Below are 23,760 nucleotides of genomic sequence, written 5' to 3' on the forward strand. Positions count from 1 at the left end.
TTTGTAATTTTAGTTTATTCAGTGGAATTTGATGTCCTATTTTGATCAATGTGAAAATGTAAAATGTTACCCAGTGAGTTCAATGAAACCCATAGCCTTCATATAGCCTATATAAACCCTTCCTATAACCACTGTGGCATTCCTACACTTTCCTAACGGCATTCCTACCGTCTGTTTTCTGTTTGGTGCACTCTTCCTTTGCCAGATTAGAAGGGCTGCTGGGTAATTCAGTGGGATTATAGGTGTACATCTATTGCTGGCTATTTCCAGTCACATATTTAGTTTTTAGTCATCCTTGGGCCTCTTGTTGTGTTCAGGGTCAATGTCCTGAACAGTAACCTTTAAAAGGGACACAGCTCCCTAAAAAAATTATATATACACAGATTTCCCCACAAAATCAGTATAGAAAATATTGGTGTTTGTATTTAACAAAAATATATTTTTACATCATTTGATTGTATATTTTGCCTTCATTCATTGAAATGCTATGCTATAAATCTCTATGATAACAGTTGGAAAAGTTGAATTCTCAAAATGTAAGTCTTAAAGTCTTAACCCTTGTGCTGTGTTGAAAACCCTATAAATTCCCTGTCAAAAATGACCGGCCTGCAAAATAATTGCTTATAAATCTCTCGTTCATGCTACCTTATCACCAAATATTGGATTCAATGTTTTTGTCAGCTTGTTTTTGTCTTTCAATTAGGACAGGTTTTGTATTTATTTTTGGAACTGGCCTTATTTATATGAGCTTATGTACCTCAGTTTTTGAGTGAAAAGGGCATTATTTGAGGATAATTTTATCTATTTTACATAAAATATATATATTTTTAAAATAACACTGTTTAGTTTTTCTTTAATGTTTAACCTGGACATTTATTATGAAATGGTTTTATTTTGTACAAAATGGCACAAAGTCACACTTGTGGTGTATTAAAAATAGCTTATAAATCACTCATCTCGTTATTCTATTTTATAACAAAATATTGTATTCAATCTTTTTGTCAACTTGTTTTCTTTCCGTTAAGACAGGCTTTGTTTTTATTTTTGAAACTGATTGATCGTAGGCCTCATTGATCTGAGCCTCACTGATTTGAGGATAAAGTTCATCTCATACTCAAAATAGTTTGTTTGTGTACATGAATGTGTGTGTGTGTGTGTGTGTGTGCGGATGCACGAGTATGCATGTATCCACACATGCATAGGTCTGAGGTCTTTATTTTTGCAAGCCCACATGGATGAACACGCACCTGAATGATAATTTTTTCTTTGATTTCAGACCCCCCCCCCCCCATTCATTTTCAATGGGTGGTAATTTTTGACCAATATAAGCTCATATCAATGAGGCCTACGATCAATGAGTTTCAAAAATAAATATAAAACCTGTCCTAATTTAAAGAAAAGTTGAGAGATTTGTAAGCCTTTTTTTTTTTTACCAGGAACATCACAAGTGTTGCAATGTGGGGGGAAAAACACAATAAAGTACAAAACGTATCAAAACATTTTTGGGAAGTTGTTAGATACTGGTTAAGTAAAGTCAGTAAATTTTAGTCCAATGCAATAACATTAACTAGCATTTATGGGCAAATCCTCCATGTCAAAATGACCTGAACACAACATGAGGGTTAAATGTTGGCTGGTTATTTTAAACAGTAACATTATGTGCCACAATCAATGAATCTTAGTGCACTGTCTCTAACCTCATACATGTACCCAAGCAGTATAACTGTATCATTAGATATGGATAAAGATACAAATTGTATTTTTCTTATCTGCATTTAGAGCAGGGGTTTCCCACCACATTCCTGGAGGCACTCCAACACTGCACATTTTGCATGTCTCCCTAATCAAACACATCTGATTCAGGTCATCAGCTTATTAGTAGAGACTCCAAGACCTGAAATGGGTATGTCAGACAAAGGAGAGATATAAAATATGCAGTGTTGGGGACGTGGGAACCACTGATCTAGAGTGAAATGGATGAATGATGACCATTAATTAACGCAACCATTATTTTGTCTTGAAGTGTAGTCACATTTATTATTGTTCACTGAATTTTTGCAGATGAAATCCAGTCATTTCACCAGGAATCCACATTATCTGCAAATTCACATGAGGGTGAACGATTTCCCCATGCAAATTTTGCAACGGGTTCATTTTGTCATGTGAATTTGCCATGTTGACCAACAGAAGGTGTTTGATTTGAAAGTGGCCTGGCTTCTGTATGAGCTGTGTTTCATACACTACTGACAACAGACAACTGACTTTGTTTGCTAATGTTTTAGGAAAATAATGAGATCATCTTTGTACATTGCGCCATTGTTTATAAAGAATTGTGATAGTCAAAAATTATTTACAAATCTATATTACTTAGTCCTATATTACTTAGATTGATGCACACGATCAAATGTAATCAGAATGCTCATTCTTATAAAATCCTTAACATCCATTTGTTGAACAAGTCTTTTAGACGGCTGTGGTGAGACAGAACGTTTCTCCTCCGTTCAACTCACTTTTTTCATCTCCTTTTTGTGTCTTGTTCTCTGCCAGTGTTTTTCCCGCCTTGTTTTCGTCCGCATCCTCATCAATATAAAGCAGAGGTTCCTGCTGCTCCCATTTCTTAGCCTCTTTAGTACCTTCCCCACCCACTCCACCATTAGACATGTCACCTTCGTCCAGGGCGGCGAATGTGCTGAGCACCATTTCGTCTCCATCCTTTTTCCCATCATCAGGCAGAAGACCATCCTGTACTTCAGGGTCACATTCAAGCCCCTCCTCCATATTCACAGGCCCCGCCCATGCATCATCCCCCGCCCCTTTTTTCTTCTTGGACCGTTTACTTTGTCCGTTCAAGTACACAGGGCCAAATGTCTGTGAGGCTTTTTTCTTTCGCCGTTGGACGAGCAGAATCATGCCAACACATAGCGCACAAATGATGATCACACACACTATGATTATTAATAACCAGTTTGGATGAAAGGGAGCAGTACTATCCTCAACAATTACAATGGTGGCGACAGAGGTGTATTGGGTGGAGACTGATTCGTCATCAAACGTCGAGTTTAAGCGCTCTTCAGAAGTGACTTCAGACTCTGAAGATGATGCTAGAGTTGCAGTGGAGGTTGTTGTGCTGGTCTCCCCGAGGTCGGGCAGAGGCACAGTCCTGCCTGCAGGTGGTTGAGACATGATGGATGTGGGATCGAGGGCTGTTGAATCAGTAGCCACTGGAACAGCTGCTGTGGTGATTTCATCTGTATGATGTTCTGTAGGACTGGTCAACTCGGAAGTAAAGCCAACAGACGTTACATATTGAAGTGTGCTTGGGGCATGTGAAGTTATTTGTTCAGCTACTTCTGTTGGCACAATCCACATAGGCGCAATAGTGGTGATCATTGTGGTCTGCTCTTCTTCAGCCGTTGTTGTTATTTGAGGAGCAAATTCAGACTGAGTACTGAGTGGCACATGATTCACAGTTGTTGGTTCTTTAGGCATGGTGCTCATTTGATGATCAGTTGGGGTTTCTGGATGATCCGGAACTGGTTCTGTCACAAGTTCAGTGACAGCATTTACAATTTCAGCAATAGAGCTTTCCGAACTTAACATTCCCCCCACAGTTGCAGATCTTAACATTTGCCCCACAGTTGCAGATCTTAACATTTGCCCCACAGTGGTGACATTCGTGAATGGTGAGGTGATATGTGCATCTGGCTCTGTTGACCCTTGTGCATCAGTGAACTTGAAACAGGCTCCAAGAGCAAAATACAGCAGTAAATTGCTAAAAACGAACCTCATGATGTTCATACTACTGGCTGAAAAGTCAGCGTTATTTGTGCAAAAAAATGTGCTCAGGTGAGCTGATAATGTCTGTGGAGATCCACTTTTGAGGTTTGAGAATGTGATAGAAACCTCCAAAGCCTGACTATATATGAAAGGAGAGCAGTTGGCTGTAGAAATTCATCGTTTTTCTTGTTCTCTGTGTGTTTGGTGTTCTGGTGAGGTAATCTTGGGTGAATCTGGGCCGGAAGGTTTTACGCAGCCCTGTTCTTCCTTTTTCTTGTCTCTCTCTCTCTCTCTCTCTCTCTCTGTCAGTGTAGCACGAACGATTCTAGCTTTGAAATAAACATGTGACACAGTAAAAAAGACACCGGAAGAAAAAGACAGTTAGACACAAAATTATCACTCATTTTTTGTTTAAATAAAAATAGATATAAATAATATAATATATATTAAAATCTTCTAAAGTTTGGGGTTCATAGGGTTTTTTTTTTGTTGCAAAAATACAGTAAAAACAGTAATACTGTGAAATGTTTTATTAAATTAAAATAACTTTTTTTTAATACTAATGTTTTAAAATGTAATTTATTCCTGTGATGAATTTTCAGCATCATTACTTCAGTCTTCAAAGTCACATAATCCTTCATTAATCATTCTAATATGATGATCTGCTGCTCAAGAAAAACACTTCTTACTATTACATTATATTTTCCTACATTATCTATTTGGCAGATGCTTTCCAAAGTGACTTTCTTGGGAATTGGGCCCCATGACATTATGTTTAGCATCGTGCGCTTTCTACCAGATGAGCTGCACTTCATTTGTCGGTCAGAATAGAGGTGCGTCCTCAGGTTATTTCAGCGCACATCTACCATATTTACAAGAATGCGATTTGAGTGTCACAGTGACATTAATCTTTCTCTAAACTGCATGTAGCGACTTTTTTCTTTCTTCTTGCGTGGTCTACCTGTCCTCAAGCATCTTATAACATCACAGCCACAAACTGGTTACAGTTTGTCTCCCGTTTAACCCCTTTATGAATAAGTGAGATTGACCCTTACCTTCGTGCCTCTGAGTAAAGTCACTGCAAGCTCCAACCAAAGATCAAGACCAAACTGTACATGTGAAATCTACACACTCACTCATGCAGTGCACACCTATATCCTGTTCATTTCTCTTCCTCTCTCACTCCTACATGCCCTCTTTCATTTCTCCTCCCTCCGAAGATGTCATATCACTGCCTGCATCTGCACGAGTAAAATGCTGCAGCTAAAAGATAAAAAAAAAAGTGCAACAAGTTATTGGTTATAGTGTGAATTATTATCTGAGGCTGAAGTAGAAAAAGAGAAGCCAGGCTCTAATGGGAAGCTCAGGTTGTGTTGACAGTTTTGTGGGTTTTAACTCTGCTTTGTCTGCACAACTTAGCCGTTGAGTGTCTCCATGCAGGCATGTGTGTGTTTGAGTATGAATGTGTATGTGTGCGTGAATACGTTTGTTGGGTGGGGGGTACTGCAAATTTAGAGAAGTGAGAAATTTTGTGTCTGAAGTAAAGTTTGCTCTGAGAGAAGTATGTCCTGCCCTCTCATATTTCACAAAATGTATTCTGATCATTTAAAACTCTTAGTAGAAAACATTCATTTAGGCATTTTTACATGCATGTGATATCTTGACATTCATTTTAAAAATGGAGAATAATGTTTCTTCTTTCTGTTGACGTTTTACTTCAGCAGAAGACAAGACTTATCATTTCCTCTTTCTGAGTATTTAACACCTTTTAATGATATTTTGTGTCATCTTTTCAAGAGATTTCATGTCTCTCACTGTCTTTTTAACTACTCCTGCACAACAGGAAATTGCATTAGTTGTTGTAAATCTTCAAAATGATGATTCATGCCATCTCTGAATTGATATTTATTTTATTTCAGTTTGTCTTTACAAAAGTAACACAGCACTCTTAGATTTCCAAAGACAATATGTTTTCAGGGATATTCACCCCTAGAATTTTCCGGGCAAGTCACTGCAGGTCCTGAATGAGTGATGGTGGCAGCACAAGCTGTCGTTGTGTCCTTTAAATTATATTCCTTCATTCAGTACTGTTGGCTCAGAAATTGTGTATTAAATTTTGTGTTTATTTATTTTACTGAGGGAATGGGATTTTTGTAAAAAATAACCTAGAAAAGTTCTGAATTTTTCAACAGTTTCTGTGGTTGAAGTGTCTGTGGTCCCTTCTCTTTTCCAAGGAAGGAAAAGCACTATTTATCTTTCTGTTTATTTCACTGTTAAGCTTCAGAACTTTTCTAAGTAACATATGGAAACAATATGTTGCATCAACAATTAATAGGTCTAATAATTATTAATAACAAAGTAATAGGTCTGTCCTTTCAACATAAGTTCTATAAATAGATAATGTTTTTATAAATAATGTTTGTTTTTTTTTTGTGGAAAAAAAAGTTCAGTAAACTTGAAATTTAAATTAATATAAGCATTAAGACTACAAAAATAGTGATAGACAAATAATGTATAGTTAGTTTAAGCAAACTGAAAAGGTTATATAGATATACTTATATACACCAAAACAAGTTGTGTTTATACTCATTGAAATGGAATAAACTTTCTATGGGTGACTTGAAACATAGCACAACTTTAACAACAAAATATAATCAAAAACACCACATAGAGTTAAAACATCTATTACTTCTGAATAACAAATATTTATATCATCATTATGTCCACAAGCTTTGACAAAAATCACAATTTAAATACAAGTGCATCATCAGTGATCAAACTGAGCATGCTCAGCTGCCTGTTAGTTCGACCCTGACCACCAAACTTCACATTGTTAGGCTGCCTTCATGTGCTATTGGAAATTTCCTACTTCCACTTCTGAAGTCATAATTACTAGTTTGTCATTTTCAAGTGCTTTATTGTCAGAAAGAATTGGACAGCAGGTTAATTTTTGCATATGTCTTGGGGAGCTCTTATTAAAGCCAAAATGTATAGAAAATATTTAGTCAATATCCAACGGATTTTGAATAAAATGCAGCATCCCATTTGTTGGCAAATATAAACATTACCCTCCCAATTATATACATTCACAACCTTTAGATAGCCAGCTTGTTTATGAGTCCAGAATTTCGGTCAAATAAATGCTATTTTTTCCATGTAAAAATGCATACAATATGCATACATACATGGCATATTTATGTAAATATGCATGACGTTAGATGTGGGGAAAAAAGAATAAAACTTAAGTCATTACAGTTCTCACTTTCGCCTTGTTTAGGGGCCACCCAACTCGGAAACTTCAAATTTCCCAGTAATCAATGTGACTTCAGAGGCTGTTCATGTCCAATTTCTGAGTAGGAAGCTCATATTTACAATAACTCCAATAGCACATAAGTTTTTGCTGTCTAATGACATTGAATTGTCTTTTGTGTGTGTGTGTGTGTGTGTGTGTGTGTGTGTACATTCTGTAATTCGTTCAACCTTTATAATATAGTTTTTCCTGACAAAATGGAAGTTGGATTTTTTTTACAGTGTATTGAGCACAAATCACTCAGACAATTAAAGGTCCACGTAGGCCCACACACACACACGTAACGTCTTATTCAGACTTATTTACTTGCTCGAATAAAGTTCCTACCAAAATCCCCCTTGTGTTTTAGGCAGAAGCCTGAAGGCATATCTGTCCAAACTGTTTTCTGTCTTTCAAAGTTTATAACTACATGTCCTGCGTCCTGTCCTCCTTCAAGCGCCGGTTTGCGTACCAGAATTCTGTTATGTCATCCACAGTCACTCTAGGCTGAATCCACAGCCCATTCTCCTCATTATCCCATTGCTGTCCTCTTTTCTTCATCCTCTCCTGTCTCTTTCTGTCTTTCTGCTTCTTGTCGGCCTCCATAGTGGATCCATTGACGTACCAGAACTCCACTCTCTCTTGCACAGATGCTTTGGGGTCAGCCCAAAGGCTCTCTTTCTCGCCCTTCTGGCCTCCTTTCTCCCTCCGCCTCATCTTCTTTTTAAAGACCGTCAGACGCACCCACAGGAAGATGGTTATTCCTAGGAATATGGTAGCAGTCATTGCTAAAGCCCACACTGTGATGAAGCAGACGAGTCTGGATTGACGAGACTTAGATTCTGGGTTCAAACATTTAGGCCATACTTTGCTTTCTGTGTCGGTTTTGTTTGTTTCGTTGGTTGTGGCATCAGTTAGGACATCGGTTATGATAGAGCTGTTGTTGTTATAGGTGGTGGTACCACCGGGTGTGTCTGTTCCTGTAATGTTTTCTCTTCCTGTGTGTGCCGTAGAGTTTGTGAATCTGTTCTGCTGTATAGTTGAGTGATTTACACCACCAACTGAGGTGTGATATTTAGGTGCATCTGTAACCGTTGGGTCTTGTGCTGTGGTGTAAGCCGTTGTGTTCATGGAAATGTCTGAGATTTGTGGAGTTGACCAGTCATGAATTCTTGCTGTTGTCGTTGCAGCACTTACACCACCAATTGAGGTGTGATGTTCAGGTTCATCTGTAACCGTTGGGTCTTGTGCTGTTGTGTTCATGGGAATGTCTGAGTTTTGTGAAGTTGACCAGTCATGAATTCTCGCACTTACACCACCTATTGAGGTGTGATGTTCAGGTGCATCTGTAACCGTTGGGTCTTGTGCTGTGGTGTAAGCCGTTGTGTTCATGGGAATGTCTGAGATTTGTGGAGTTGACCAGTCATGAATTCTTGCTGTTGTCGTTGCAGCACTTACACCACCTATTGAGGTGTGATGTTCAGGTGCATCTGTAACCGTTGGGTCTTGTGCTGTGGTGTAAGCCGTTGTGTTCATGGGAATGTCTAAGTTATGTGAAGTTGACCAATCAATTCTTGCTGTTGCCGTTGCAGCACTCACACTGATTGTATTCGCTGCTGTGCCATTAGGTTCCTCTCTGTGTTCACTTCCCTCAGTACTCTGTGTTCCTCTCGACTCTTCTTTCGTATTAGCAAATGTGGCCTGGGTGGAGTTTGTTTCATAATTTCCTTCATCTGCTTTTGTTCTATCATCCTCTTTCTCTGTCCAGGGAACTGTTGAGACACTGTTGAGTGGGTCTGATAAGGTGTCTGCAGTCTGAACTGGTCGTCCGCCATCACTGTAACTCATACTTGACATTGTTTCTGTTTCAATATTTTGTGGTGTCAGTCTTGCAAAGTCAGTGGAAACTGTTGCATGACTTGTATTCCTGTGGCTCACAGCAACATTACTAGAATTGCCTACACCAGCATCCATTTTGTCATTCTGAGATGAAGTATTGCTGTTGTATTGATGCAGGGATGTTGTTTCCTCTGTGGGCGTCACATATGGGGTTGTATTTGGCTGTGTATGCACTTCACTGGGCATATTTGTTGTGCTGTCCTGCGTTGTGGTCGGAGGTGAGAAAGGCGTTGCATTAATTAGGATCTTGGGTTCTTGGTTTGTTTTTGTTGTTGCTGGAGTTACTTGTGTGGTTTCAGTGTAGCCACTCATGGTGTTTGTTGGCAGTGTGTTCAAATAAAGAGCAGAGGCGATGAGGAAGTGAGTGAACCACACTGTGATGGACAGCAAAGTCATCTCCATTGTGACTTCTGTAAAAGATTGAGACAAGACATGAGTACAGACAACGTGACAACATGACAGGAAAACACTTGTAAATAAAATTAATACACTTACAATAAAGTTCAGTTCCTTATGCATTAGCTGCTTAATAAGATTCTTAAGGATTCTTTATAGCCTTAACAGAAAGTTAAAAATACAGAATTTATTTAAAATAAAATTTGGCAACATTATAAATGTCTTTGCTTTCACTTTTGATCCATTTAATGTATCCTTGATGAAAAAAGTGTTAATTTTCTTTTTTTTTAAATCACACTGACCCCAAACTTTTCAACAGGGGTGCGTATATGTATAAACATAGAAATAGTATATAAAAGTATTTAGTTCACAATAATGTATTGTTGTTTATTAATAAATTTAACCTTATTTTAAAGTGTAACCACATAAATGATGTGGTTATAGACTGCATAGAATTGTGTAACTCTAATTAATTAATTTACTTACTTATTTTTGTAATAACTGAAAAAAAAACAATTGAAATTGCCGTAAAAATCAATTGCTTGATTCATTTGAGAATATACAGCCTCAGGAATCAACAACAAACACCAAATTCTGTTAGTTTTAGGTTTTGTAGAATCAGGCCTACAACGAATGCACAATGTCACGAAGCAGCATAACATCCACAATGCACGTTTGTGCTTCGCTAAAAACAAACGAGAACTCTAACACAAGCTATGACTTCGTATTACTCCTCATTCAGGTTTAATTAACTGACAAAAAGAAAATAAACTCTACCTTATCTTCAGAACTCATCACGCTGTCTCTTCTTCCTGATGCACTGTGATTTCTTCGTTTGTGCACTGGTGCCTTCTGGGATACTTCTCTCCCTTAGCTGAAGCTATGAAATGACATGAGGAAATGACAGTTTGATCGCCATGCCAACAGTGGGATGAGGTGAGAGGTTGGGGTGAAGCAGGATGTGGTTCGGTGGCTCCACCTCTTCCCTCCATCAGTGCTGTTGTGTAGAAAAAAAATGTAAAGAGCACATATGTGAACACATCCTGTTGACTCATATTACATTCAGATTGATCAACTGCACATCACTCTAATGAGGACGCCAACACACCACAGTACTGCTTTGACAAGATAACAAAGATGTCACTAGAGTTTTGGCCTGTAGACCAGTGCTTCTCAAACCTGTCCTTGGGTCCCCCCACAACCCCCTCATCTAGCACACCTGATTCAACTCAACTGCTCATTATGTGTGAGGCTTAGATAGGGCACTATTTGAAGGGACAACCATTTGTAGTGGTGTCTGAAACCATAGAGGACCTTATCACCCCTTATCAATAATGCAACGCAATAACGAGTGCCAAATGAATTCCTGCATCTCGCCAGAAGATGGCGCCCACAGCTGAATCATCCATCCATCCATTGTCCAAACTGGTCCAATAAATCCCTTTTTAATTGATTATTAAGTTGTTTAATTAAGATTTTACATGACAGAATTCAAAATCTTTTCATTACTACTGGAGAGCTGCCAGTTTGATAAGTTTCACATGATTATTAAACATCAAGCACAAACTGAGCAAAAGCGGCCGCCTGGAAGGTCAGAATTCGCTCACTCGTGTTCATTTATTCCTTCAAAGGGACTATATTAGTGGAGTAATGTAGGGAATAGTGAACGAGGGTATAGGGGGCGATTTCAAACACAGCTCAAGACTTAGGACCCAGATTTTTTTTTTCCTCAAGAAAAAGTAACAAAAATGTGCATCAATATATATTGATTAATACATATCTAACATTTATTTATTACAAAACACACATTGTGATCAACTCAAACCATATTTTATCTTTAATTCAAGTCAGTCTATATTTAATGTAGTCTCTAGGACATTTTTTCTTTCTAGTTTTACTTTTATATGTTAAATTTGTTCACGGTGTTTCAAGAACAAGGATGTTATTCTGCCTCTCCTTGATGATATCTACCTATTTTGACAGATGAAATTGTTCCAAACTACTGTAGATTTGAATTAAATGCAGTCTTTGACATACGGACATACACTACCATTCAAATGTTTAGGTTCAGTATGTTTTTTTATCTTTTTGAAAGAATTCTCTTATGCTATCCAATGCTTCATTTATATGATAAAAAATACAGTAAAAAGAAATAATATTGTGAATTATTATTACAATTTAAAATGGTTGTTTTAGTTGAATTTTCAGCATCATTACTCTTCAGTCTTCAGTGTCACATGATCCTTCAGAAATCATTCTAATATGATGATTTGCTCAAGAAACATTTCCTAATATTATCAATGTTGCTATTTAAACATTTTGTGGAACCCATGATAAAAAAAAAGCATTACTATTAAAATTATTACTGATCCCAAACTTTTGAATGGCAGTGTATATGGCATTTGATTATTTTAATTTAGCATTATTTTTGCCTGCTGTGACCCAGTTTTAGGTCACGACCCATCAGTTTAGAGTCACTCCTGATATATAGATAGGTGTAACATCAACTTCTCACTTTCATCACCACTCTTTCTGTTATCTTTATTAAAGGGTTAGTTCACCCAAAAATTCTGTCATTAATTCCTCACCCTCATGTCGTTCCACACCCGTAAGACCTTCGTTCATCTTCAGAACACAAATTAAGATATTTTTGATGAAATCCGATGGCTCAGTGAGGCCTGCATTGACAGCAAGATAATTAACACTTTCAGATGCCCAGAAAGCTACTAAAGACATATTTGAAACAGTTCATGTGACTACAGTGGTTCAACCTTAATGTTATGAAGTGACGAGAATACTTTTGTTCACCAATAATAACCAAAATAGCGTCTTTATTCAACAATATCTAGTGATGGGTGATTTTAAAACACAGCTTCATGAAGCTTCGAAGCTTTATGAATCTTTTGTGTCGAATCAGTGGTTCGGAGTGAGTATCAAACTGCTAAATTCATGTGAACCATTGAAGTTTCAAAACACTTATGATGTAATGAAGCCTTGTTTACTGAAATCACGTGACTTTGGCGCTCTGAATCACTGATTCAAAACAAATGATTCGTAAAGCTTCGAAGCTTCATGAATCAGTGTTTTGAAATCGTCCATCACTAGATATTGTGGAATAAAGTCATTATTTTGTTATTTTTGGCACACAAAAAGTATTCTTGTCGCTTTATAATATTAAGATTGAACCACTGTAGTCACATGAACTGATTTAAATATGTCTTTAGTAGCTTTCTGGGCATTGAAAAAGGGAGTGTTATTGCTGTCAATGGAGGTCTCACTGAGCCATCGGATTTCATCAAAAATATCTTAATTTGTGTTCTGAAGATGAATGATGGTCTTACTGGTGTGGAACGACATGAGGGTGAGTAATTAATGACAGAATTTTTCATTTTTGGGTGAACTAACACTTTCTCCATTTCTGCTCACTACCCTCCATGTCTTAATAATACTATATATCTACAATCCTATTTGTTCATCTCATGTTCCTTTTTGTCCTTTCGTTGATGTCATAGTTGCTGTGTCCGTGTTTAATTGAGGATTGGCTTGGATTAGCTGTTTGAGATAGCCTTAATCTGTTTGAGTCACTGAGACAGTTTATGAGAGAAGAGCTGAGTGTAATCACAGAGAGTGCAGGACAACAGATGGACCTGTGTTAGTTAACCTGACAGAAACACTAGAGGAAAACAACATTTATCAGTCAAAGATTTGTAGATGGACAGCGAGGTTGTCAAAGAACTACAGAGTGAGGAAGAAATGGAGCAGGAACTGTCCTCTGAGAGAGACGAGGACAGCGAACAAGAGGAAGATGAATCTGAAGAGGATGAGGAGGACATGGCTGAAATGCAGGGAAGAGTGGATCTGAGGGGCATGGAGGACTGGAATGGGTTCATTTCAGGAGGAGCACTTGGAGCTGAAGAGGAAGTGCTGCTGGACTGGAAGCCAGGTGAACCTGTGACTACTCAGTATGTCCTCAGGCTACCAGGATACACAGACGGTGAGGACAACACAAACAAAGCAGCTTACCTGTGTTTTAGTTTTCTTTGCTTTACTATTATTGGTTATATGTACAGATTACCTGTGCTCCCCAGAAGACAACGTCTACAATATTAGCTTCTCACGCTTCAAAATAAGAGACCTGGAAAGTGGATCAGTCATTCTGGATCTAAAGCGAGTCTGTCCAACAGGTGTGTTAGTTTGTTTTTTCATTGCATTCTCTTATTTTCTTTTGTGTGATTTTGTAAACGATGCATAACTTGGCCAAGTATGATATCTCAGCCTGAGATTTGTGATAGCACTGTGTTTATGCTAATGAGCTGTCAAATGTGTCATTTGCCCTCTAGTGGACATTATGTGCATGTTGCTCTCTTTCCTTAATCAGTGTTATCATTTACTGTATTGTATAGTATTATTTATATACTATTATATCATTTTTTATCAAAACTTTTCATCCAACATTTATTTTTATTTATTTTATTTCAGCTTTATTTCATTTCATGAAAACCATTTTTAATAGTTTATATATCATTTGAATAGTTTGAAATAACGCTGATTTGCTAGTCAAAAGAATAGATCTGTACTTTGACACAGATGGAGTTCTTGTTCAACCCTCATCCTCTGTCTGCAATCTTGGTGTTTTATTTGACTCTTCTTCTTCCTTTGGTTTCCATTTCGCTGCAATTGTTAAAAGCTCTTTTTATCACCTGTGCAATATTGCACATCTCCATTCCTCTCAGTCCGGCTGATGCAGAAACCGTGGTACATGAATTAATTACTTCTCGTCTGGATTAGTGCAATGCCTTGTTTATGAGTTACCAAAGAAACACATTAGAAGGTTGCAGCATGTAAAAAATGCTGTCGCTAGAGTGCTTAATTTGACCAGATGCAATGCTCACATTACTCCACTTCCTGTTGCTTCACACATTCATTTTAAGATGCTCCTGCTAACATTTAAGGATTTAAATGGTCTCGTGCCTCTCTATCTCTGAATTAATTCACACATACCTGCCCACTGGGTCTCAGATCGTCTGAACTTGGCCTTTCCTAGATTTCGACTGTCTGCTTTAGGTGGAAGATCATTTTGTGTTACTCCTCAAGCTATGAAACTCACTACCCTCTAATCCATTTTTTTTAAGTCTCAGCTAAAAATATACTTGTTTGAAATGTATTTTTAATAAATTGTACTTGGTGTTTATTTTGTATTGTATCCTTTAAATGTGCATGATTGTATTCTACATAAATAAAACTTCTACTTCCTCTTCTTCTTCACAGAAATAAAGGATGTCATAGAGCTGGATGCAGGCCGTTTCATTCAGTATCATTTCAGTCCAGCTTTTCTAAATCTCAGGGAGATTGGAGCCACGTATGTCTCATGTTTAATGCGATTGCTATGGGGCCTTTAGAATAGATCTACATATTTAATCAGAATCAATAACTGTCTATAATAGTTCAAAGCGTTTTATGTCTCTTCTGAACAGACTTGAGTTTACAGTGGGCGGTAAGGCAGTGAACAAGTTTCGGCTGATTGAGAGGCATTACTTCAGGGATCTGCTACTGAAGACGTTTGACTTTGAGATCGGTTTCTGTATCCCACACAGCAGAAACACCTGTGAACACATCTACTGCTTACCAGACCTGGATGCACACACCAGTGAGCAACACACAAACATATAATGCATTTCACTCATTGCATGAAAAATATCCATGTGAACTCATGGTGCTTGTTTACAACTCTGCTTTTTCAGTTGAGGAGATGATCAGCCACCCGTATGAGACGCGGTCAGACAGCTTCTACTTCGCCAATAACACACTGATCATGCACCATAAGGCAGAGTACTCCTTCAACCAGGGGCTGGAGCTCAATGAGAACCACAGCTAAACACTTCACAATAAGGCAATGTGAATCGCAGTATGGCTGCAGAAGACTGGTAATATAATATACAGATTAGCACTGTATATTTGGTTTCATAAACCATAAACTATATGAAATAAATAGGCAAAGGCATGCCTTTGTTACTTTATTGACGTTTGTGCTGGAGAGATGTTTTGTTGCTTGCGCAGTAATAAAAAAATCCTTTATGAGAAAACATGCTGGTGATTCCATGTTTTGTCAACTCTGCAAGAATATATAGGGAAAAGGGAAGCCCTGGGGATGATTAAGAAAACAGACATCTTGAGGATCCATAACATTCCTGGTTTATTTATTTATCGCAATTAATGTTTCCCTTTATTCATTCTCTCGCACCAAAGCTCATAAACATCCTGTCTATTTTTATCACAACACAATGCACAGTACCTTTTCCCTCTTACCAGGGGATCTACGCCCACAGCATAATTACAGGAGATGGGAAATGATCACATTTTTACCAAAAAAACACATTTTGAAATTCATTTGCTGTGAAGCAAAGCTGAATTTTCAGCATCATCACTCAGTGTCACGTGATCCTTCAGAAATCATTTGTTTTCATCTCCTCGCACATGTTTTTCACTTCTCCATGGCCTATTTTGAGTTCCATGAGGTTATTTAGACACCACGATCAGGGGTCACACATGCATTCATGGGGTCACACATTTAGACGGATGCTCCTGCTGAGGGGAAGAAAGAAAGAGAGAGAGAGAGGGGTGCAGGACATGAGTATTTATATAATACCCTCTTGGGAAGTCAAATGAAACGGAGGACCAACCGTGACTGTGTGGATGAAGAATACAGTCAACATTTTTAGTGACTTGATCATCATTTTTCTGTTCTTTTTACAATATTTAGCTGTTTTGATTGTGCTCGAGCATATATTCGTGATTTACTATAAAAGGTTTTGGGTGTACAGTGTGGTAGAGAGTGCGAACAGCCCGTTGATGTCATACTGAATGAACATGACCGCAGCTCTCGCAATAATCGGCGCCGCGCTTCTCAGTGTTGTGAGCGCGCGACCTGCGATGACGGCAGATCAGTACGCGCGAGGAGTGGTAAGAATATTTAAATTTCTCTATTAAAACGAGCGCTTTACACTAACTTAATGTATCTCATATGCAAGATAGGTGATAAATAGATGCCAGCTTTTTATTAAGGGGCAATATTTGTCGCCTGGAATTGATTTTCAGGGAAATGTGTCACCTTCATGAAGACATTTTTTTACCATTTTCATAAAAATTCAACTTTACATTTTTTTAAAACAAAAACAAAACAAAAATTGTCGATCTGGTTCATTTTTACTTCAAAAATCTAATCAACATCAATTACAAAAAGTAATACGCTATCATAATACAAAGTCTGATACAAATATATTGTGCAGATACTTTTACTACTACTGTCTACAATTTTTGTAAAACTAAAGTTTGGCTTATGTTTCATTGCTTTCAAAGCTGTTTTTTTAAATTAATCAACAATTTATATGAATATTTGTTTTGTTTTGTGTGTGTGTGTGTGTGTGTGTAGGACTGGTTGATTCGGTATGGGTATTTACCATCTCCAGACTCTCTAATTGGTCGACTTCAAACCAAGGAGGGTATTGAAGAAGCTGTCCGTAAAATGCAGCGTTTTGCTGGTATTGGGGAGACTGGCGAACTAGGTGACCATTCACTTTTTATTTACTGTAACAGTTGAGCTTTAACCAGATGGAAACAAACAGTATGTGAACACCTCAGGGCGCACTATACCACGTGATTTTCCTGCGTGCATTGTCACTTCTTGGAGAAGTTCTGATGATTCCGCTTTTGTCGAACCTTAGATCGGGCCACATTAGAAATGATGGCCAGACCTCGCTGCTCTCTCCCGGACACCATCAGCTCTGAGGATCTGTTGAAAGGAAAGAGAAGAGGTAAAGGGAAGATGAAGAGGAGATTCACTCTGCCAAGGCTGAGCTGGGACAAGACTGACATCACCTGGAGGTGTGATCATTAAAGTCGAAAAGCGATATGTTATATACATTGTAAAAAAAAAAGAATGTTTGTTACTTTTAATGCCCACTGTGAACTTTATTTAAAGGTAAATTGCTGTGTAATCGAAGTAGTCTTACCATACACCGTGAAAACTAAATTATATATGTATTTTGCAAGTAAAAATTATAATTTACTGTATAATTTAGAGTGACAGGTGCAGTGAAATGACCTTGTGCTAGACATCACATATGATTATATTTTTATACATAATTTTGCGTTTCTCTGTTATCAGAAATGTGCATTTGTGTTTTTTTTTTTTTTTTTAGTTCATATCTGATGTATTATATTAGTATAATTTGTGTTAAGTAATGATGTTTAGTCTTTGTGTATGATATACAAGTTTTGGCCATGTTTTATTGAGAGGCAAATCATGATCAACTTGCATGAACAAGCAGATTTTCAAATAGACTGGTATATTAACATTATATTACAATATGAAATATATGGTTATAATTGTTAAATAGAGGCACTAATCACTGTCAATGTATTTCTGGATAATATAGTTGCTGTTTCTTTACCATAAAATTAACAGTATATTCTTATGTAAACTTATCCAGAATATTCCTGTCCAATAATTGTACATGTCTCCCTTCTTTTCCCTAGCGTGCAAGATTTTCCATCTCCTTCCGTGTCTCCCACTCTACATCCAGGGCTGGTAAGGCTCATTTTGACCTATGCACTCCGAGCATGGGGTGATGTCACACATCTGCGTTTCCACGGGACTCGTCCTTCTCCGTATGACCCGTCACCACAGACAGACATCAAAGTCACCTTTGCCAGTGGCTACCATGAGGATGGGTATCCTTTTGATGGAAAAGGAGGCACACTGGCACACGCATTCTTCCCAGGAAAGGAAGATCTTGCTGGTGACACACACTTTGATGATAGAGAGAGCTGGAGTAATGGAGGTATATTAAATGCCATATATATGTTTGTGTATCAGTCGTTATTCACATATATTTATATAGATTTAAAGAAAAGAAGAAGTGCTTCAAAAATGTATGTTTTCTTCCACAGATAGGAGCAGCAGCACAGATTTGTTCACAGTTGCAGTGCATGAGTTTGGTCATGCTTTAGGCTTGTTTCACTCCTCTTCCAACGAATCCATCATGAAGCCTTATTACTATGGTCCTGTGGGAGACATGCACAGCTACACCTTACCCCTTGAAGACAGACTGAGAATACAGGCACTCTATGGTACTCCCTAATACAAGACAAAACAATAGCTGAATTTATTAAAATAACCCCATTCAAAAGTTTGTGAACCATTGATTCTCAGTACTGTGTGGTTACCTGATGATCTACGACTGTTTTTATGTTTTGTGATGGTGGTTCATGAGTCTCTTGTTTGTTCTGAGCAGTTAAACTGAGCTCTGTTCTTCAGAAAAATCCTCCAGCTCCTGCAGATTCTTCAGTTTTCAAGGATTTTTTGCATATTTGAACCCTTTCCAGCAGTGACTTTATGATTTTGAGATCCGTCTTTTCACACTGAGGAAAACTGAGGGACTCAAACACAACTATTAAAAAAGGTTCAAACATTCACTGATGCTCCAGAAGGAAACACGATGCATTAATAGACGGGGTGAAAACTTTTGAATTTAAATATCAAGGTAAATTGTACTTAATGTTTCTTCCGGGAAACATGCAAGTATCTTCTGTTGCTTCTGAAGGGCAGTACTAAATGAAAAACAATGATATTTAAATATAATAAGAAAAATTGTGACGTCTTCATCCTGTTCAAAAGTTTTCACCCCCCAGCTCTTAATGCATCGTGTTTTCTTCTGGAGCATCAGTGAATGTTTGAACCTTTTTTAATAGTTGAGTTTGAGTCCCTCAATTGTCCTCAGTGTGAAAAGACAGATCTCAAAATCATTCAATCACTGCTGGAAAGGGTTCAAATATGCAAAAATGCTTGAAAACTGAAATTTCTGGATTTTTCTGAAGAACAGAGCTCAGTTTAACTGCTCAGAACAAACAAGAGACTCATGAACAACCATCACAAAACATAAAAACGTAAAAATCGTAGATCATCAGGTAACCACACAGTACTGAGAATCAATGGTTCACAAACTTTTGAATGGGGTTATTTTAATAAATTCAGCTATTGTTTTGTCTTGTGAACTAAATGTAAATAACATACATTTTGTATGATCTCACTTATTTTATTAAAATAATTCACATTTTCACAGATTCTGCAAATGGTTCACATACTTTTTCAAGCCACTGTATGTGAATAAATAAATACATACATCTGATGTTAATTTCTCATTATCATGACTGTGTTTACTATACAGGAAAAAGACCAGATTTTAAATCTTCTCCATCTGTTGCTGCACCCACAACTAATCTGCCCCATTTGTCGACCCCTGCTCCTCCACATCCTCCTTATCAGTGAGTTACACTGTGATCATGACAGGTTTGACAATGGTTCTTATATTTGTCTTAATGCTTTTCTCTTTTTTAGCCCACCAGCTCCTGCTGATCGCTGTCAGGGAGGTTATGATGCAGTCGCTAATATCAGAGCAGAGGTTTTCTTCTTTAGAGGTATAATGTTTAAATTATACTAGCGTTCAAAACTTTGGTGTTTTTTAAAGAAGACTCTATGCTGTTTAAGTCTGCATTTATTTGATCGAAAATATAGCAAAAACTGTAATATTTTGAAATATTATTACAATTTAAAATAACTGTTTTCTATTTGAATATATTTCACAAAGTAATTTATTCCTGTGATGCAAAGCTGAATTTTCAGCATCGTTACTCAAGTCTTCAGTGTCACATGATCCTTCAGAAATCATTCTAATATGATGATTTGCTGCTCAAGAAACATTTCTTATTATAAATGTTGAAAACGGTCTGTGATACATTTTTCACAATTCTGTGATGAATAAGAACAGATCAAAAGAACAACATTTATTTGAAATAGAAAACCTAATTATGCAGAGTTTACTGTTATTATTTACATGTAACGTGTATCCCAAGTCACCTTAAAATAAAGTGTTACTGAAAACTTTTATAACATTATGAATGTCTTTACTGTCACTATTGATCAATTTATTGCATCCTTGCTGAATATTTATTTCTTTAAAATAAAAAAACGTACCGACCCCAAACTTTTGAACATTTGTGGACTGTGTAAAAGTATCAGAGGGACTTTTCTTTGTGGTATCCTCAACATATCCTCAAAATTGTTGGTAGATAGGTATCAAAATTATAAGTGAAAGAAAATATTGTTTCTGTTTCATCCTCTCCCTCAACCATTCCCTTTTTATCAGGTCCACACTTTTGGAGGGTACATCATTCAGGCTCATTAATGTCCTTGACTCCAGCTCTGATCCACAGCTTCTGGATTGGTTTGCCTCCAGAAGCTGCCAGAGTTGATGCAGTATATGAGAGAAGAGATGGATATATTGTATTCTTTATTGGTAAGAATGAAAAAAGAAACCCAAAATTGAAAAATATCTGTATGTAAGCTAGTGAGTGACTACAAGCAAGAGCAGTAAACCCATCATCATTAACTCTGGCTGTTGTTTTTTTATTTTTATAAATTAATATATAAGAATGGTATATTATATTCATAGTATATTGGGGGCTATTGACTGAAATGGAGTGTAAACAGAAAGAATGAGAGGATGTAACACATTTATTAAAATAGTGGGTGAAAAATCAGATTTTTACTGGCTATGGTGTTCAGGAGCATCTTCATTCTTTATTTTGACTCTTTTCATTCTGGTCTTTCTCAGGTAATCAGTACTGGGTGTTTAGAAACACAGTGTCCCTCCCTGGGTACCCACGGCCACTTTCAGAATGGGGTTTACGCTCTTCTGCAGGACGGGCTCCAGAGAGAGTGGAGGCGGTATTTGTGTGGCCGCACAATGGGAGGACGTACCTGTTCAGTGGTGGAGAGTACTGGAGGTTTGATGAGGCGGGAACTGAGAGGAAGCTGGAGGAAGGGTACCCTAAACCAGCGTCCATCTGGGGGATGCCCTCTCATCCTGATGATATCATTGGATTTCTAGATGGTAAGATGCATCTTTTATCATAAAAGCTTTTATTAATAATGATTCCCATTCATCTTTTTTGTCTCCCAAACCAACCTTAAATCTTTTTATCCACATTTGCCTCAGCAGACACTTACTTCTTTAAAGATTCAAACTACTGGATTTTAAAAAGAGGGGGCTTGGAGCAGGAATCTACTTTCCCGAAATCCATTGCTACTGACTGGATGAAATGTGATGGTAACATTTCAACTCACAGACCTGAGCTTCCCAGAAGGGACAAAGACTGTAGCTGTGTCCAGAGTACAGCCGCTGCGATATGTGCTTTGTCAGCTGTTATATATTCAATTATTGTAGTTTGTATTTTGGTTCTTACATTGTACTGATAGTATATATAATTTGTGTAGTATTTACTGGGATTTTTTAATGTTGTGACTGTGTAGTTAGTAAAAAAATATTTTAGGAATCAATGAATTACTGCCATCATCTGGGATAGAAAAGTGTCCAATGGTTGCTTATTTTAGTATCTAAGCAGGTGCGGTGCATAATATTGGTATTGTTTGCCTACTGTTTCTTGAATACTGTGTATTCTGATATCTTACTCATTTGAAATACGGTTTTTTACAAATTATATATAGAATATATTACAGTACACTAAATGGTCCAGTGTTCTGAAGGACACTAGATGGTTGCAAAACTAGCACACTATGGACTAAAAGCCATGAGACAATACTTTAATCAATATTTGAACTGCTTCTGAATTACTAAATAAAAAATTCAAAGATGTCATTTAATTATTCTTTCTGTATTATACCAGAATTTACAATGTAATGTAAAATAAAACTCATATTGTGTGAGGCTTATTCAGTTTTTTTTTCTTTCAATTTCAAATAAATGTTGTTCTTTTGAACTTTCTATTCATCAAAAAAATGTTTTTAACATTGATAATAATAAAATGAAATGTTTCTTGAGCACCAAATCATCATTAGTATGATTTCTTAAGGTTCATTGTGACACTGAAGACTGAAGTAATGATGCTGAAAATTCAGCTTTGTCATCACAGGGAAAATATACAGTGGTGGTCATAATTATTGGCACACTTGGTAAATATGATCAAAGATGACTGTAAAAAATAAATCTGCATTGTTTATCCTTTTGATCTTTAATTCATAAAATTAGCAAAAATTTAAGGAGGAAAAGAATTGAAAGTAGGGCAAAAATCACATTTTATGAAATAAATGTTTTTCTCCAATACATGTTGGCCACAATTATTGGCACCCCTAGAATTTTTTATGATTAAAATATCTCTGAAGTATATTCCCATTCATATTTACATTTTTTTAGCACACTCATGAAATTATCCAGCCATGACTTCCTGTTCCACAGAAGTACAAACATGAGGAAACACAAAGGCCAAATTCCCGAATTGGAATATTCCACGAATATTGTTCTTTTGTGCAGCAAAAGATTGTTTTAGCTTCACAAAATAGAAAATAGCTGTAAGAAAATAGCTAAAGCATTGAAAATCCCCATTTCCTTCATCAGGGCAATAATTAAGAAGTTCCAATCAACTAAAGATGTTACAAAAAGTGTCTAAATCATCCTAATGAGGAGGAAAGTTTGAGTGGACAAAGACTCTCCAAGGATCACAGCTGGAGAATTGCAGAGATTAGTTGAGTCTTGAGTCTCAGAAAGCCTAAAAAAATTATCAAACATCCCCACAAGTTGTTCAGGAGGGTTTCAAGAAAAATCCTCTGCTCTCATCCAGAAACAATCTCCAGCATATTCAGTTGTCAGACAAGACTGGAACTTCAAACAGAACCGGCTTCTATGGTCAGATGAAACTAAAAAAGAGCTTTTTGGCAGCAAACCCACCAGATGGGTTTGGTGCACACATGGATAAAAAATACACCATGCCCACGGTTAAATATACTGCTGGATCTTTAATGTTGTGGCCTTCTGCTGGAGGTCCTGGACAACTTGTTCAGATTCATAGCTTCATGGATTCTATCAAATACCAACAGATAAAAAAAAATCAAACCCTGACCGCTTCTGCTAGAAATCTTATAATGGGCCGTGGTTGGATCTTCCATCAGGACAATGATCCAAAACAAACATAAAAACCAACACAAAAGTGGGTCACTGAGCACAAACTGAAGCTTCTGCCATGGTCTTCCCAGTCCCCTGACCTGAACCCTAAAGAAAATGAGTGAAGTGAACTGAAGAGAGGAAGCACTAACATGGAGCTGGAATCTGAAGGATCTGGAGAGATTCTGTATGAAGGAATGGTCTCTGATCTCTTGTCAGGTGTTCTCCAAACTCATCAGGAATTATATGTGAAGAGTGAGAGCTGTTATCTTGGCTAAAGGAGGTTGCAAAAAGTATTGAATAAAAGGTTGCCAATAATTCTGGCCAATGTGTTTTGGAGAAAAACATTTATTTCATAATGTGACTTTCCCCCCACTTTCAATT

At 37.2% G+C, this 23,760-nt stretch overlaps 4 protein-coding genes across 7 annotated transcripts; 2 read left to right on the forward strand and 2 right to left on the reverse strand.

Annotated features, from left to right (window-relative positions):
* Positions 1–2,300: 2,300 nt before the first annotated feature.
* si:ch73-248e21.7 (chondroitin proteoglycan 1) lies at positions 2,301–5,234 on the reverse strand. 2 transcript variants are annotated; one of them, XM_067382023.1, is made up of 2 exons: positions 4,833–5,234; positions 2,301–4,102 (listed from the first exon to the last, which is right to left on the reverse strand). In XM_067382023.1, the coding sequence occupies exon 2, from the start codon at positions 3,796–3,798 to the stop codon at positions 2,464–2,466; it is 1,335 nt and encodes a 444-aa protein (XP_067238124.1). In that variant the 5' UTR covers positions 3,799–4,102; positions 4,833–5,234; the 3' UTR covers positions 2,301–2,463. The 2 variants fall into 2 exon arrangements, with proteins under 2 accessions (XP_067238124.1, XP_067238123.1); XM_067382022.1 differs by having other exon boundaries at positions 2,301–4,106.
* A 414-nt stretch (positions 5,235–5,648) lies between these two features.
* Positions 5,649–10,694, reverse strand: si:ch73-248e21.5 (uncharacterized). Its single transcript, XM_067382015.1, has 2 exons — positions 10,139–10,694; positions 5,649–9,375 (listed from the first exon to the last, which is right to left on the reverse strand). Exon 2 carries the CDS (start codon positions 9,365–9,367, stop codon positions 7,493–7,495), a length of 1,875 nt encoding a protein of 624 aa, XP_067238116.1. The 5' UTR covers positions 9,368–9,375; positions 10,139–10,694; the 3' UTR covers positions 5,649–7,492.
* A 1,984-nt stretch (positions 10,695–12,678) lies between these two features.
* unc119c (unc-119 lipid binding chaperone c) lies at positions 12,679–15,236 on the forward strand. Its single transcript, XM_067382034.1, has 5 exons — positions 12,679–13,355; positions 13,432–13,545; positions 14,630–14,720; positions 14,836–15,008; positions 15,103–15,236. The coding sequence occupies exons 1-5, from the start codon at positions 13,073–13,075 to the stop codon at positions 15,234–15,236; spliced, it is 795 nt and encodes a 264-aa protein (XP_067238135.1). The 5' UTR covers positions 12,679–13,072.
* On the forward strand, positions 15,157–22,009 carry mmp25a (matrix metallopeptidase 25a). 3 transcript variants are annotated; one of them, XM_067382019.1, is made up of 10 exons: positions 15,157–15,285; positions 16,791–16,923; positions 17,083–17,242; positions 17,897–18,201; positions 18,311–18,490; positions 19,588–19,684; positions 19,758–19,837; positions 20,566–20,715; positions 21,034–21,312; positions 21,418–22,009. In XM_067382019.1, exons 1-10 carry the CDS (start codon positions 15,220–15,222, stop codon positions 21,672–21,674), a joined length of 1,707 nt encoding a protein of 568 aa, XP_067238120.1. In that variant the 5' UTR covers positions 15,157–15,219; the 3' UTR covers positions 21,675–22,009. The 3 variants fall into 3 exon arrangements, with proteins under 3 accessions (XP_067238120.1, XP_067238117.1, XP_067238118.1); XM_067382016.1 differs by lacking the exon at positions 15,157–15,285 and adding an exon at positions 16,090–16,321; XM_067382017.1 differs by lacking the exon at positions 15,157–15,285 and adding an exon at positions 16,090–16,321 and having other exon boundaries at positions 21,421–22,009.
* Positions 22,010–23,760: the final 1,751 nt, after the last annotated feature.

Source organism: Chanodichthys erythropterus, chromosome 3, assembly GCF_024489055.1.
Source record: "Chanodichthys erythropterus isolate Z2021 chromosome 3, ASM2448905v1, whole genome shotgun sequence".
In the NCBI taxonomy this organism is placed as follows: Eukaryota; Metazoa; Chordata; class Actinopteri; order Cypriniformes; family Xenocyprididae; genus Chanodichthys; species Chanodichthys erythropterus.

What these genes read in the sequence shown, in the direction of transcription:
- si:ch73-248e21.7 (XM_067382023.1), bottom strand. Translation starts at nt 3,798, where the DNA reads ATGAACATCATGAGGTTCGTTTTTAGCAATTTACTGCTGTATTTTGCT.
- si:ch73-248e21.5 (XM_067382015.1), bottom strand. Translation starts at nt 9,367, where the DNA reads ATGGAGATGACTTTGCTGTCCATCACAGTGTGGTTCACTCACTTCCTC.
- unc119c (XM_067382034.1), top strand. Translation starts at nt 13,073, where the DNA reads ATGGACAGCGAGGTTGTCAAAGAACTACAGAGTGAGGAAGAAATGGAG. An exon ending in GCTACCAGGATACACAGACG is followed by an intron (nt 13,356 to 13,431) that starts GTGAGGACAACA and finishes TTATATGTACAG; the next exon opens with ATTACCTGTGCTCCCCAGAA. An exon ending in AGACCTGGATGCACACACCA is followed by an intron (nt 15,009 to 15,102) that starts GTGAGCAACACA and finishes CTGCTTTTTCAG; the next exon opens with TTGAGGAGATGATCAGCCAC.
- mmp25a (XM_067382016.1), top strand. Translation starts at nt 16,223, where the DNA reads ATGAACATGACCGCAGCTCTCGCAATAATCGGCGCCGCGCTTCTCAGT. An exon ending in ATCAGTACGCGCGAGGAGTG is followed by an intron (nt 16,322 to 16,790) that starts GTAAGAATATTT and finishes GTGTGTGTGTAG; the next exon opens with GACTGGTTGATTCGGTATGG. An exon ending in AGAGAGCTGGAGTAATGGAG is followed by an intron (nt 18,202 to 18,310) that starts GTATATTAAATG and finishes TTTCTTCCACAG; the next exon opens with ATAGGAGCAGCAGCACAGAT.